The sequence below is a fragment of the Pseudorasbora parva genome, chromosome 13 (assembly GCF_024679245.1).
Source record: "Pseudorasbora parva isolate DD20220531a chromosome 13, ASM2467924v1, whole genome shotgun sequence".
NCBI lineage: Eukaryota > Metazoa > Chordata > Actinopteri > Cypriniformes > Gobionidae > Pseudorasbora > Pseudorasbora parva.
This window is the reverse complement of record NC_090184.1, coordinates 46,261,381-46,277,227: the sequence shown is the minus strand read 5'-3', so window position 1 is coordinate 46,277,227 and position 15,847 is coordinate 46,261,381. Positions and strand designations below refer to the sequence as shown.

General features: G+C 41.7%; 1 protein-coding gene across 2 annotated transcripts in view; it reads right to left on the bottom strand.

Annotated features, from left to right (window-relative positions):
- Positions 1-14,273: 14,273 nt before the first annotated feature.
- The window catches only part of cep120 (centrosomal protein 120), a 75,950-nt gene continuing 74,376 nt past the window's right edge, over positions 14,274-15,847 (bottom strand). Inside the window, exon 20 of one of the 2 annotated variants that reach the window (XM_067414592.1) lies at positions 14,274-14,762. In XM_067414592.1, coding sequence (XP_067270693.1) covers positions 14,570-14,762 — 193 coding nt within the window. In that variant the 3' untranslated portion in view covers positions 14,274-14,569. The remainder of the gene's footprint in view (positions 14,763-15,847) is intronic. The other variant, XM_067414593.1, reaches the window with a different exon arrangement.

Here is a 15,847-nt window from a genome sequence, read left to right as displayed (position 1 = left end):
ATAAGTGGTACCCCTTTGTGTTTTTTGGGGGGAAATTTTTGAGTTTCTCTGATCTTCTCCAAACTTCATCCAACGTTGTCATTCATCCACCCTGTTATCAGTTATTCCACCGTTATCAGTTAATCCACCCTGTTATTATCTCATCCACCCTGTTATCAGTTCATCCACCCTGTTATTATTTCATCCACCCTGTTATCAGTTCATCCACCCTGTTATCAGTTCATCCACCCTGTTATTATTTCATCCACCCTGTGATCGGTTCATCCACCCTGTTATCAGTTCATCCACCCTGTTATTATTTCATCCACCCTGTTATCAGTTCATCCACCCTGTTATCAGTTCATCCACCCTGTTATCAGTTATTCCACCCTGTTATCAGTTCATCCATCCTGTTATCATTTCATCCACCCTGTTATCAGTTCATCCACCCTGTTATCAGTTCATCCACCCTGTTATCAGTTCATCCATCCTGTTATCATTTCATCCACCCTGTTATCAGTTCATCCACCCTGTTATCAGTTCATCCACCCTATTATTATTTCATCATCCACCCTGTTATCAGTTCATCCACTCTGTTATAAATTCATCCACCCTGTTATTATTTCATCCACCCTGTTATCATGTCATGTTTTTGTCTGTGTTTTGGGCTCCTGTTCAGCTCTTGAAGGCTCTAGGGCCACCAGATTCACGCTCCTGTCTTCGTCTCAGCGCCCTCTATCAGAATCCAGAGTTTGGAGAAGATCTGAGAAACTTTATTTTCAGACCTAAAAAATCAATAAGTGGTACCCCTTTGTGTTTTTTGGGGGGAAATTTTTGAGTTTCTCTGATCTTCTCCAAACTTCATCCAACGTTGTCATTCATCCACCCTGTTATCAGTTCATCCACCAAGTTATCAGTTCATCCACCCTGTTATCAGTTCATCCACCCTGTTATTATTTCATCCACCCTGTTATCAGTTCATCATGTTTTTGTCTGTGTTTTGGGCTCCTGTTCAGCTCTGGAAGGCTCTAGGGCCACCAGACTCACGCTCCTGTCTTCGTCTCAGCGCCCTCTATCAGAATCCAGACTTTGGAGATGATCTGAGAAACTTTATTTTCCGACCTAAAAAATCAATAAGTGGTACCCCTTTGTGTTTTTTGGGGGGAAATTTTTGAGTTTCTCTGATCTTCTCCAAACTTCATCCAACGTTGTCATTCATCCACCCTGTTATCAGTTATTCCACCGTTATCAGTTAATCCACCCTGTTATTATCTCATCCACCCTGTTATCAGTTCATCCACCCTGTTATTATTTCATCCACCCTGTTATCAGTTCATCCACCCTGTTATCAGTTCATCCACCCTGTTATTATTTCATCCACCCTGTGATCGGTTCATCCACCCTGTTATCAGTTCATCCACCCTGTTATTATTTCATCCACCCTGTTATCAGTTCATCCACCCTGTTATCAGTTCATCCACCCTGTTATCAGTTATTCCACCCTGTTATCAGTTCATCCATCCTGTTATCATTTCATCCACCCTGTTATCAGTTCATCCACCCTGTTATCATTTCATCCACCCTGTTATCAGTTCATCCACCCTGTTATCAGTTATTCCACCCTGTTATCAGTTCATCCATCCTGTTATCATTTCATCCACCCTGTTATCAGTTCATCCACCCTGTTATCAGTTCATCCACCCTGTTATTATTTCATCCACCCTGTGATCGGTTTATCCACCCTGTTATCAGTTCATCCACCCTGTTATTATTTCATCTACCCTGTTATCAGTTCATCCACCCTGTTATCAGTTATTACACCCTGTTATCAGTTCATCCATCCTGTTATCATTTCATCCACCCTGTTATCAGTTCATCCACCCTGTTATTATTTCATCCACCCTGTTATCAGTTCATCCACCCTGTTATCAGTTATTCCACCCTGTTATCAGTTCATCCATCCTGTTATCATTTCATCCACCCTGTTATCAGTTCATCCACCCTGTTATCAGTTCATCCACCCTATTATTATTTTATCATCCACCCTGTTATCAGTTCATCCACTCTGTTATAAATTCATCCACCCTGTTATTATTTCATCCACCCTGTTATCATGTCATGTTTTTGTCTGTGTTTTGGTCTCCCGTTCAGCTCTGGAAGGCTCTAGGGCCACCAGATTCCCGCTCCTGTCTTCGTCTCAGCGCCCTCTATCAGAATCCAGAGTTTGGAGAAGATCTGAGAAACTTTATTTTCAGACCTAAAAAATCAATAAGTGGTACCCCTTTGTGTTTTTTGGGGGGAAATTTTTGAGTTTCTCTGATCTTCTCCAAACTTCATCCAACGTTGTCATTCATCCACCCTGTTATCAGTTCATCCACCAAGTTATCAGTTCATCCACCCTGTTATCAGTTCATCCACCCTGTTATTATTTCATCCACCCTGTTATCAGTTCATCATGTTTTTGTCTGTGTTTTGGGCTCCTGTTCAGCTCTGGAAGGCTCTAGGTACACCAGACTCACGCTCCTGTCTTCGTCTCAGCGCCCTCTATCAGAATCCAGAGTTTGGAGATGATCTGAGAAACTTTATTTTCCGACCTAAAAAATCAATAAGTGGTACCCCTTTGTGTTTTTTTGGGGGAAATTTTTGAGTTTCTCTGATCTTCTCCAAACTTCATCCAACGTTGTCATTCATCCACCCTGTTATCAGTTATTCCACCCTGTTATCAGTTCATCCACCCTGTTATTATTTCATCCACCCTGTGATCGGTTCATCCACCCTGTTATCAGTTCATCCACCCTGTTATTATTTCATCCACCCTGTTATCAGTTCATCCACCCTGTTATCAGTTCATCCACCCTGTTATCAGTTATTCCACCCTGTTATCAGTTCATCCATCCTGTTATCATTTCATCCACCCTGTTATCAGTTCATCCACCCTGTTATTATTTCATCCACCCTGTTATCAGTTCATCCACCCTGTTATCAGTTATTCCACCCTGTTATCAGTTCATCCATCCTGTTATCATTTCATCCACCCTGTTATCAGTTCATCCACCCTGTTATCAGTTCATCCACCCTGTTATTATTTCATCCACCCTGTGATCGGTTTATCCACCCTGTTATCTGTTCATCCACCCTGTTATTATTTCATCCACCCTGTTATCAGTTCATCCACCCTGTTATCAGTTATTACACCCTGTTATCAGTTCATCCATCCTGTTATCATTTCATCCACCCTGTTATCAGTTCATCCACCCTATTATTATTTCATCATCCACCCTGTTATCAGTTCATCCACTCTGTTATAAATTCATCCACCCTGTTATTATTTCATCCACCCTGTTATTATTTCATCCACCCTGTTATCATGTCATGTTTTTGTCTGTGTTTTGGTCTCCCGTTCAGCTCTGGAAGGCTCTAGGGCCACCAGACTCACGCTCCTGTCTTCGTCTCAGCGCCCTCTATCAGAATCCATAGATTGGAGAAGATCTGAGAAACTTTGTTCTCAGACCTAAAAAATCAATAAGTGGTACCCCTTTGTGTTTTTTGGGGGGAAATTTTTGAGTTTCTCTGATCTTCTCCAAACTTCATCCAACGTTGTCATTTATCCACCCTGTTATCAGTTCATCCACCAAGTTATCAGTTCATCCACCCTGTTATCAGTTCATCCACCCTGTTATTATTTCATCCACCCTGTTATCAGTTCATCATGTTTTTGTCTGTGTTTTGGGCTCCCATTCAGCTCCGGAGGGCTCTAGGGCCACCAGACTCACGCTCCTGTCTTCGTCTCAGCGCCCTCTATCAGAATCCAGAGTTTGGAGATGATCTGAGAAACTTTATTTTCCGACCTAAAAAATCAATAAGTGGTACCCCTTTGTGTTTTTTGGGGGGAAATTTTTGAGTTTCTCTGATCTTCTCCAAACTTCATCCAACGTTGTCATTCATCCACCCCGTTATCAGTTCATCCACCGTTTTCAGTTAATCCACCCTGTTATCATTTAATCCACCGTTATCAGTTCATCCACCCTGTTATTATTTCATCCACCCTGTTATCAGTTCATCCACCCTGTTATCAGTTCATCCACCCTGTTATCAGTTATTCCACCCTGTTATCAGTTCATCCATCCTATTATCATTTCATCCACCCTGTTATCAGTTCATCCACCCTGTTATCAGTTCATCCACACTATTATTATTTCATCCACCCTGTTATCAGTTCATCCACCCTGTTATTATTTCATCTACCCTGTTATCAGTTCATCCACCCTGTTATCAGTTATTCCACCGTTATCAGTTCATCCACCCTGTTATCAGTTCATCCACCCTCTTATTATTTCATCCACCCTGTTATCAGTTCATCATGTTTTTGTCTGTGTTTTGGGCTCCCGTTCAGCTCCGGAGGGCTCTAGGGCCACCAGACTCACGCTCCTGTCTTCGTCTCAGCGCCCTCTATCAGAATCCAGAGTTTGGAGATGATCTGAGAAACTTTATTTTCCGACCCAAAAAATCAATAAGTGGTACCCCTTTGTGTTTTTTGGGGGGAAATTTTTGAGTTTCTCTGATCTTCTCCAAACTTCATCCAACGTTGTCATTCATCCACCCCGTTATCAGTTCATCCACCGTTATCAGTTAATCCACCCTATTATCATTTAATCCACCGTTATCAGTTCATCCACCCTGTTATCAGTTCATCCACCCTGTTATCAGTTCATCCACCCTGTTATTATTTCATCCACCCTGTGATCGGTTCATCAACCCTGTTATCAGTTCATCCACCCTGTTATTATTTCATCCACCCTGTGATCGGTTCATCCACCCTGTTATCATTTTATCCACCCTGTGATCGGTTCATCCACCCTGTTATTATTTCATCCACCCTGTTATCAGTTAATCCACCCTGTTATAATTTCATCCACCCTGTTATCAGTTCATCCACCCTGTTATCATGTCATGTTTTTGTCTGTGTTTTGGGCTCCCGTTCAGCTCTGGAAGGCTCTAGGGCCACCAGACTCACCCTCCTGTCTTCGTCTCAGCGCCCTCTATCAGAATCCAGAGTTTGGAGATGATCTGAGAAACTTTATTTTCCGACCCAAAAAATCAATAAGTGGTACCCCTTTGTGTTTTTTGGGGGGAAATTTTTAAGGTTCTCTGATCTTCTCCAATCTTCATCCAACGTTGTCATTCAGCCACCCTGTTATCAGTTCATCCACCATTATCAGTTAATCCACCCTGTTATTATTTCATCCACCGTTGTCAGTTCATCCACCCTGTTATCAGTTCATCCACCCTTTTATCAGTTCATCCACCCTGTTATCAGTTATTCCACCCTGTTATCAGTTCATCCATCCTGTTATCATTTCATCCACCCTGTGATCATTTCATCCACCCTGTTATTATTTCATCCACCGTTGTCAGTTCATCCACCCTGTTATTATTATTTCATCCAACGTTATCAGTTCATCCACCCTGGTATCATTTCATCCACCCTGTTATCAGTTCATCCACCCTGTTATCAGTTCATCCACCCTGTTATTATTTCATCCACCCTGTTATCAGTTCATGATGTTTTTGTCTGTGTTTTGGGCTCCCGTTCAGCTCCGGAAGGCTCTAGGGCCACCAGACTCACGCTCCTGTCTTCGACTCAGCGCCCTCTATCAGAATCCAGAGTTTGGAGATGATCTGAGAAACTTTATTTTCCGACCCAAAAAATCAATAAGTGGTACCCCTTTGTGTTTTTTGGGGGGAAATTTTTGAGTTTCTCTGATCTTCTCCAAACTTCATCCAACGTTGTCATTCATCCACCCTGTTATCAGTTAATCCACCGTTATCAGTTCATTCACCCTGTCATTATTTCATCCACCCTGTTATCAGTTCATCCACCCTGTTATCAGTTCATCCACCCTGTTACTATTTCATCCACCCTGTGATCGGTTCATCCACCCTGTTATTATTTCATCCACCCTGTTATTATTTCATCCACCCTGTTATCAGTTCATCCACCCTGTTATCAGTTATTCCACCCTGTTATCAGTTCATCCATCCTGTTATCATTTCATCCACCCTGTTATCAGTTCATCCACCCTGTTATCAGTTCATCCACCCTATTATTATTTCATCCACCCTGCTATCAGTTCATCCACCCTGTTATCAGTTCATCCACCCTGTTATCAGTTCATCCACCCTGTTATTATTTCATCCACCCTGTTATTATTTCATCCACCCTGTTATTATTTCATCCACCCTGTTATCATGTCATGTTTTTGTCTGTGTTTTGGGCTCCCGTTCATCTCCGGAGGGCTCTAGGGCCACCAGACTCGCGCTCCTGTCTTCGTCTCAGCGCCCTCTATCAGAATCCAGAGTTTGGAGATGATCTGAGAAACTTTATTTTCCGACCTAAAAAAATCAATAAGTGGTACCCCTTTGTTTTTTTTGGGGGGAAATTTTTGAGTTTCTCTGATCTTCTCCAAACTTCATCCAACGTTGTCATTCATCCACCCTGTTATCAGTTCATCCACCGTTATCAGTTAATCCACCCTGTTATCATTTAATCCACCGTTATCAGTTCATCCACCCTGTTATTATTTCATCCACCCTGTTATCAGTTCATCCACCCTGTTATCAGTTCATCCACCCTGTTATCAGTTCATCCAATCTGTTATCATTTCATCCACCCTGTTATCAGTTCATCCACCCTGTTATCAGTTCATCCACCCTATTATTATTTCATCCACCCTGTTTATCAGTTCATCCACCCTGTTATAAATTCATCCACCCTGTTATAATTTCATCCACCCTGTTATCATGTCATGTTTTTGTCTGTGTTTTGGGCTCCTGTTCAGCTCTTGAAGGCTCTAGGGCCACCAGACTCACGCTCCTGTCTTCGTCTCAGCGCCCTCTATCAGAATCCAGAGTTTGGAGATGATCTGAGAAACTTTATTTTCCGACCCAAAAAATCAATAAGTGGTACCCCTTTGTGTTTTTTGGGGGGAAATTTTTGAGTTTCTCTGATCTTCTCCAAACTTCATCCAACGTTGTCATTCATCCACCCTGTTATCAGTTCATCCACCCTGTTATTATTTCATCCACCCTGTTATCAGTTTATCCACCCTGTTATCAGTTCATCCACCCTGTTATTATTTCATCCACCCTGTTATCAGTTCATCCACCCTGTTATTATTTCATCCACCCTGTGATCGGTTCATCCACCCTGTTATCAGTTCATCCACCCTGTTATTATTTCATCCACCCTGTTATCAGTTCACCCACCCTGTTATCAGTTATTCCACCCTGTTATCAGTTCATCCATCCTGTTATCATTTCATCCACCCTGTTATCAGTTCATCCACCCTGTTATTATTTCATCCACCCTGTTATCATTTCATCCACCCTGTTATCAGTTCATCCACCCTGTTATCAGTTCATCCACCCTATTATTATTTCATCCACCCTGCTATCAGTTCATCCACCCTGTTATCAGTTCATCCACCCTGTTATCAGTTCATCCACCCTGTTATTATTTCATCCACCCTGTTATCAGTTCATCCACCCTGTTATCAGTTCATCCACCCTGTTATTATTTCATCCACCCTGTTATCAGTTCATCCACCCTGTTATCAGTTCATCCACCCTGTTATCATTTTATCCACCCTGTTATCAGTTATTCCACCCTGTTATCAGTTCATCCATCCTGTTATCATTTCATCCACCCTGTGATTATTTCATCCACCCTGTTATTATTTCATCCACCCTGTTATCATGTCATGTTTTTGTCTGTGTTTTGGTCTCCCGTTCAGCTCTGGAAGGCTCTAGGGCCACCAGACTCACGCTCCTGTCTTCGTCTCAGCGCCCTCTATCAGAATCCAGAGTTTGAAGAAGATCTGAGAAACTTTATTTTCCGACCTAAAAAATCAATAAGTGGTATCCCTTTGTGTTTTTTGGGGGGAAATTTTTGAGTTTCTCTGATCTTCTCCAAACTTCATTTAACGTTGCCATTCATCCCCTCTGTTATCAGATAATCCACCGTTATCAGTTAATCCACCCTGTTATTATTTCATCCACCCTGTGATCGGTTCATCCACCCTGTTATCAGTTCATCCACCCTGTTATTATTTCATCCACCCTGTTATCATTTCATCCACCCTGTTATCAGTTTATCCACCCTGTTATCAGTTCATCCACCCTGTTATCAGTTATTCCACCCTGTTATCATTTCATCCACCCTGTTATCAGTTCATCCACCCTGTGATCGGTTCATCCACCCTGTTATCAGTTCATCCACCCTGTTATCAGTTAGTCCACCCTGTTATCAGTTCATCCATCCTGTTATCAGTTCATCCACCCTATTATTATTTCATCATCCACCCTGTTATCAGTTCATCCACTCTGTTATAAATTCATCCACCCTGTTATCATGTCATGTTTTTGTCTGTGTTTTGGGCTCCCGTTCAGCTCTGGAAGGCTCTAGGGCCACCAGACTCACGCTCCTGTCTTCGTCTCAGCGCCCTCTATCAGAATCCAGACTTTGGAGATGATCTGAGAAACTTTATTTTCAGACCTAAAAAATCAATAAGTGGTACCCCTTTGTGTTTTTTGGGGGGAAATTTTTGAGTTTCTCTGATCTTCTCCAAACTTCATCCAACGTTGTCATTCATCCACCCTGTTATCAGTTAATCCACCGTTATCAGTTCATCCACCCTGTCATTATTTCATCCACCCTGTTATCAGTTCATCCACCCTGTTATCAGTTCATCCACCCTGTTACTATTTCATCGACCCTGTGATCGGTTCATCCACCCTGTTATTATTTCATCCACCCTGTTATTATTTCATCCACCCTGTTATCAGTTCATCCACCCTGTTATCATTTCATCCACCCTGTTATCAGTTCATCCACCCTGTTATCAGTTCATCCACCCTATTATTATTTCATCCACCCTGCTATCAGTTCATCCACCCTGTTATCAGTTCATCCACCCTGTTATCAGTTCATCCACCCTGTTATTATTTCATCCACCCTGTTATCATGTCATGTTTTTGTCTGTGTTTTGGGCTCCCGTTCAGCTCCGGAGGGCTCTAGGGCCACCAGACTCGCGCTCCTGTCTGCGTCTCAGCGCCCTCTATCAGAATCCAGAGTTTGGAGATGATCTGAGAAACTTTTTTTTCCGACCTAAAAAATCAATAAGTACCCCTTTGTTTTTTTGGGGGGGAAATTTTTGAGTTTCTCTGATCTTCTCCAAACTTCATCCAACGTTGTCATTCATCCACCCTGTTATCAGTTCATCCACCGTTATCAGTTAATCCACCCTGTTATCATTTAATCCACCGTTATCAGTTCATCCACCCTGTTATTATTTCATCCACCCTGTTATCAGTTCATCCACCCTGTTATCAGTTATTCCACCCTGTTATCAGTTCATCCAATCTGTTATCATTTCATCCACCCTGTTATCAGTTCATCCACCCTATTATTATTTCATCCACCCTGTTTATCAGTTCATCCACCCTGTTATAAATTCATCCACCCTGTTATAATTTCATCCACCCTGTTATCATGTCATGTTTTTGTCTGTGTTTTGGGCTCCTGTTCAGCTCTTGAAGGCTCTAGGGCCACCAGACTCACGCTCCTGTCTTCGTCTCAGCGCCCTCTATCAGAATCCAGAGTTTGGAGATGATCTGAGAAACTTTATTTTCCGACCCAAAAAATCAATAAGTGGTACCCCTTTGTGTTTTTTGGGGGGAAATTTTTGAGTTTCTCTGATCTTCTCCAAACTTCATCCAACGTTGTCATTCATCCACCCTGTTATCAGTTAATCCACCGTTATCAGTTAATCCACCCTGTTATTATTTCATCCACCCTGTTATCAGTTCATCCACCCTGTTATTTCATCCACCCTGTGATCGGTTCATCCACCCTGTTATCAGTTCATCCACCCTGTTATTATTTCATCCACCCTGTTATCAGTTCACCCACCCTGTTATCAGTTCATCCATCCTGTTATCATTTCATCCACCCTGTTATCAGTTCATCCACCCTGTTATTATTTCATCCACCCTTTTATCAGTTCATCCACCCTGTTATCAGTTCATCCATCCTGTTATCATTTCATCCACCCTGTGATCATTTCATCCACCCTGTTATTATTTCATCCACCCTGTTATCATGTCATGTTTTTGTCTGTGTTTTGGTCTCCCGTTCAGCTCTGGAAGGCTCTAGGGCCACCAGACTCACGCTCCTGTCTTCGTCTCAGCGCCCTCTATCAGAATCCATAGATTGGAGAAGATCTGAGAAACTTTATTTTCAGACCTAAAAAATCAATAAGTGGTACCCCTTTGTGTTTTTTGGGGGGAAATTTTTGAGTTTCTCTGATCTTCTCCAAACTTCATCCAACGTTATCATTCATCCACCCTGTTATCAGTTCATCCACCCTGTTATTATTTCATCCACCCTGTTATCAGTTCGTCATGTTTTTGTCTGTGTTTTGGGCTCCTGTTCAGCTCCGGAGGGCTCTAGGGCCACCAGACTCACGCTCCTGTCTTCGTCTCAGCGCCCTCTATCAGAATCCAGAGTTTGAAGAAGATCTGAGAAACTTTATTTTCCGACCTAAAAAATCAATAAGTGGTACCCCTTTGTGTTTTTTGGGGGGAAATTTTTGAGTTTCTCTGATCTTCTCCAAACTTCATTTAACGTTGCCATTCATCCACCCTGTTATCAGTTAATCCACCGTTATCAGTTAATCCACCCTGTTATTATTTCATCCACCCTGTTATCGGTTCATCCACCCTGTTATCAGTTCATCCACCCTGTTATCATTTCATCCACCCTGTTATCAGTTCATCCACCCTGTTATCAGTTATTCCACCCTGTTATCATTTCATCCACCCTGTTATCAGTTCATCCACCCTGTTATCGGTTCATCCACCCTGTGATCGGTTCATCCACCCTGTTATCAGTTCATCCACCCTGTTATCAGTTAGTCCACCCTGTTATCAGTTCATCCATCCTGTTATCAGTTCATCCACCCTATTATTATTTCATCATCCACCCTGTTATCAGTTCATCCACTCTGTTATAAATTCATCCACCCTGTTATCAGTTCATCCACTCTGTTATAAATTCATCCACCCTGTTATTATTTCATCCACCCTGTTATCATGTCATGTTTTTGTCTGTGTTTTGGGCTCCCGTTCAGCTCTGGAAGGCTCTAGGGCCACCAGACTCACGCTCCTGTCTTCGTCTCAGCGCCCTCTATCAGAATCCAGAGTTTGGAGAAGATTAGAAAACCTCAAAAAATTTCCCCCCAAAAAACACAAAGGGGTACCACTTATTGGTTTTTTAGGTCTGAAAATAAAGTTTCTCAGATCTTCTCCAATCTATGGATTCTGATAGAGGGCGCTGAGACGAAGACAGGAGCGTGAGTCTGGTGGCCCTAGAGCCTTCCGGAGCTGAACGGGAGCCCAAAACACAGACAAACAACTTCCCATTTATTTAGAGCCGACAGATAGCCGGTCTGAAGACAGTGTTTATAGATGATATTTCACATTTAATATCAATTTTCATATGAAATGAATGAAACGGATAACAGGGTGGATGAATTTATAACAGTGGATGAAATATATATTTTTTTGACATACTGAGTATTAGTAAGATGAAATTTTATGTCATGCTGAGTATTAGAAAGTTGAATTTTTATGACAATACTGACTAATACTCAGTGTCATAAAATTTAAACTTTCTAGTCTCATTATTTAGTCATAACTGTGACTGTCTAACATCATAATTATGATTTAGTATGGCCTGAATTCGACTGTGATGTGAAAAGCGTCTCGGAGGAGCCGTACGTTAGAAATATTATCGGCGTCAAACACTGTTTTCAGCGGCTCTGTGTTCTGCTCCAAACATCACACGAGTTCACGAGTTCAGAAAAGCATTTATGAAAACCATCAGGACTGCCATGTCAAACTTTGATATCATGACCACATTAGAATAATAACACTGGTGGAAATATGTGCTCTTGTGCTCATAAGGGGCGATAAACCACATGAAAGCACTTACACTGTCAGCAGCCACATGTTATTCTTTCATTTAAAAAGGTCCAAGTTAAGAGGAACACTTACAATAATATTAGTTCATAAAATGCTGTAATAAGCTTATTATGCTTCAGAGATGAACAGAAATGTTGGTTTGTTTAACACAAACACACGAACCTTCAGAGCAGCTGATTAATACAGAACGGCTCATTCTCAGCAAACCTGCCTTAGAGGAGCGTCTCGTTTTCTGGTTAGAGTGCAAAAAAAGAAAAAGGAAGTGATTGCATTTTATTTTATATCTCTTCACATTTAAATTTAGCTTATTTTAGTGCAGAATGATTTTTTGGCCTGTGCTTTCTGTTAATAATGCAAATGCTATTTTTTGACCATGTGATGAAGTTCAGAAAATCAAAGTAGTTATAAAGAGACATTTGTACATTAAACCGTTTGAATGTCAAAGAGAAATGTTATTGATTATGAATGTTTTCAATGATGTGATCAAAGAATCACACAAACAGAATTTATAAAAAATACTGTTACCACTGAAATCAATTCCATCATCAATTCACTTTATTGGCCTGGTACTATGAGCCAGAGAAATAACACACACGCACACACACACATGCTCACACAAACAAACCCACGCACTCAAACACAAAGACACACACTCTCTCTCTCACACACACACACACACACACACACACACACACACACACACACACACACACACACACACACACACACACTCACACATTCATACACAAACAGACACACAAACCCATGCACTCAAACACACACACTCTCACAAACTCACACACATGCTCACACAAACAACGCACTCAAATTCAAACAGACACACTCACGCACACAAACACACTCACAAAAACAAACCCACACATTCATACACAAACAAGACACAAACCCGAACACACACACAAACCCACGCACACACACACAAACCCACGCACTCAAAACACAAACACTCTCACAGACACTCACAAACTTTCACACGCGCACACACACACATTTTAAACACACTCTCACAAACAAACCCACATTTATACACAAACACGCACACACACACATTCAAACACACTCTAACAACAAACACACACACTAACACACTCTTGCATGCACCCATACACACACACACAGAAACACACACCACTCTCTCTCTCTCACAAACACACTCACTCACACGAACTTATTCTCACAAACATGCACAGAAACACACACTCTCGCAAACAGTCCCACAAACTTATTCTCACACACATGCACACAAACACACACACTCACTCACTCGCACAAACATGGACACATACTCTCACACACATACACTCTCACAAACTCTAAAACGCACACACTCACACTCTCACAAACAAAACATTCATATTTTTTTCTCAACAACAAAAAAAGTATATGTACAAAAGGCAATTAAACCAAAATCAGCAACTGACAGAACCTCTTCTCACCGGCACAGACTGGAACAGAAAGAAAGTCCAGACTCTTGGACTAGAGTATTTGAACAGGAAAAATATTTATTTCATCCAAGATTCTCACATCTAGTACAAAACACACACACACACACTATAAATAAAGTACCATATAAACCCTGATGAAGCGCAGTGTTCTTAAACCTGAAGAAACAGCGCCACCTGCCGAACTCTCACACACACACGATATCAAAGTGCAAAACGTCATGGAATATGTTCTGACGTAAAGCGAAACAGTACAAACCCCTCTGTGGGATACAGTGGGATATGATTTATTAAAGGGATAGTTCAGCCCTAAATGAGCCTGTGATGTTCATCTGCAGGGCGTCTGAGATGTCGGTGTGTTTGTTTCTTCAGGAGAACACAGATGAAGATGTTTAACTCAGCCGTTGCTCGTATAATGCGTGTCAATGGGGTGTATTTCTATGAGAGTAAAAAACACACAGACATACGAATCCATATTAAACCCTGAGGCTCGCGGAGACACACTGATGTCTGAAGACACGAAACGATCGCTTTCTGCCAGAAACACAACAGTATTTGTGTTATTTTACCTCATATCAGACGAATCTCATCTAGTGTTCCCAACGCCATTACTTCCGCTGAGTGAGGTCAAAATACCGGCGCGATTAGAGACATATTTACATAGATACCTAATTCGGCCAATCCGCGCATGTACTAATGAGGCATCTATGTAAATATCTATAATCGCAGCGGTATTTTGACCTTCTTCAGCGGAAGTAATGGCGTTGGGAACACTAGATGAGATTCGTCTGATATGAGGTAAAATAACACAAATACTGTTGTGTTTCTGGCAGAAAGCGATCGTTTCGTGTCTTCAGACATCAGTGTGTCTCCGCGAGCCTCAGGGTTTAATATGGATTCGTATGTGTGTGTGTTTTTTACTCTCATAGAAATACACCCCATTGACATGCATTACACGAGCAACGGCTGAGTTAAACATCTTCATCTGTGTTCTCCTGAAGAAACAAACACACCGACATCTCAGACGCCCTGCAGATGAACATCACAGGCTCATTTAGGGCTGAACTATCCCTTTAATATCTGCGTCACGTGTTCCTGCGATGGCTCATGGCGTGTTGTATCTGGCGGTCGAGCTCAGCGATGATGCGGTCGTCATGCGTGTAGACTCCGGTGCGCAGCAGTGTGTCCCGCTCCTCCAGCAGGCGTGTCACATGATCATCCGCGCTCTCGCTCACACACACTGGCTCCGCCCATCCCCGCGGCTCCTCCTGCTTCAGCCTGATCAGCCAATCAATAATAACATCAATCAATAACACAGGGTGAGTTAAAGAGACACTCCAGTGTTTTTAGAAATAGGGCTTATTCAACTTCTTTCCTACATTTAGATATGTGGGCAAACTAGGGGTGTGCGATATATATCGCCTGCGATAATATCGTAATTGTTGTTTTAACGAGGTGCGATCTGACATTATCGAGTATATCCCTCACACACACCCAGAGAGTGTGTGCGCGCATACACACCGTGATGTAGTCTTGTCGTGAGGATTACTCAGACTAACCTTACTGCGGGTGCACGCTTTCACTCCATGTGTGTCTATATTTATATCATTTCATATTTTTTAATAAATATCACAGGAAGAATCCCGATATCTAGCATAACACATGATATTGTTTTTATACAAGTTTACTAAACAAGAATTTAATATTAAGTGACTCACATTTTAGCCACAATATTGCCCATTTTTCTCCATTTCGCAAAAGAGAATAGTTCAAAACAAAGTCACAGCACTGCAATCGCATCTCTGAGCACCACACGTGTTATTCCCTAAATGCACGAATCAGCTTTTTGAACGACTCATTTGAATCGATGATTCAGTGACTAATATAGATTAAGATAGTCAAATGATTCGTTTCTGAATAAATCAGTTGTTTGAATGAATCGGTTCAATCTCAATGACTCACTCATTAACAGTGACAACAGTGAAATATTTACATTTATGCATTTGTAAGTCGTTTTTATCCAAAGCGACTTACATTGCATTCAAGGTACACATTTTACATTTTTGTCAATTCTTGCTTTCCCTGGGAATCGAACCCATGACCTTGGTATTGCTAGCGCCATGCTACTAGTTGAGCTACAGGAAAGCATGGCGAAATATCGTCTAATTATCGTTATCGAGAAAATCCCAGAAAATATTGAGATATCATTTTTTGTCAAAATCGCACACCCCTAGGGCAAATGCATTTTTGTCTCTTTTGGCAGGGTCGCCGCTAGCTTAGCTTAGCATAATGAATGAAATCCTATGTTGCCAGATAGCATGTCCCGAGTAAAAGTGAACAGATGATTTACACTGGAGGAATTT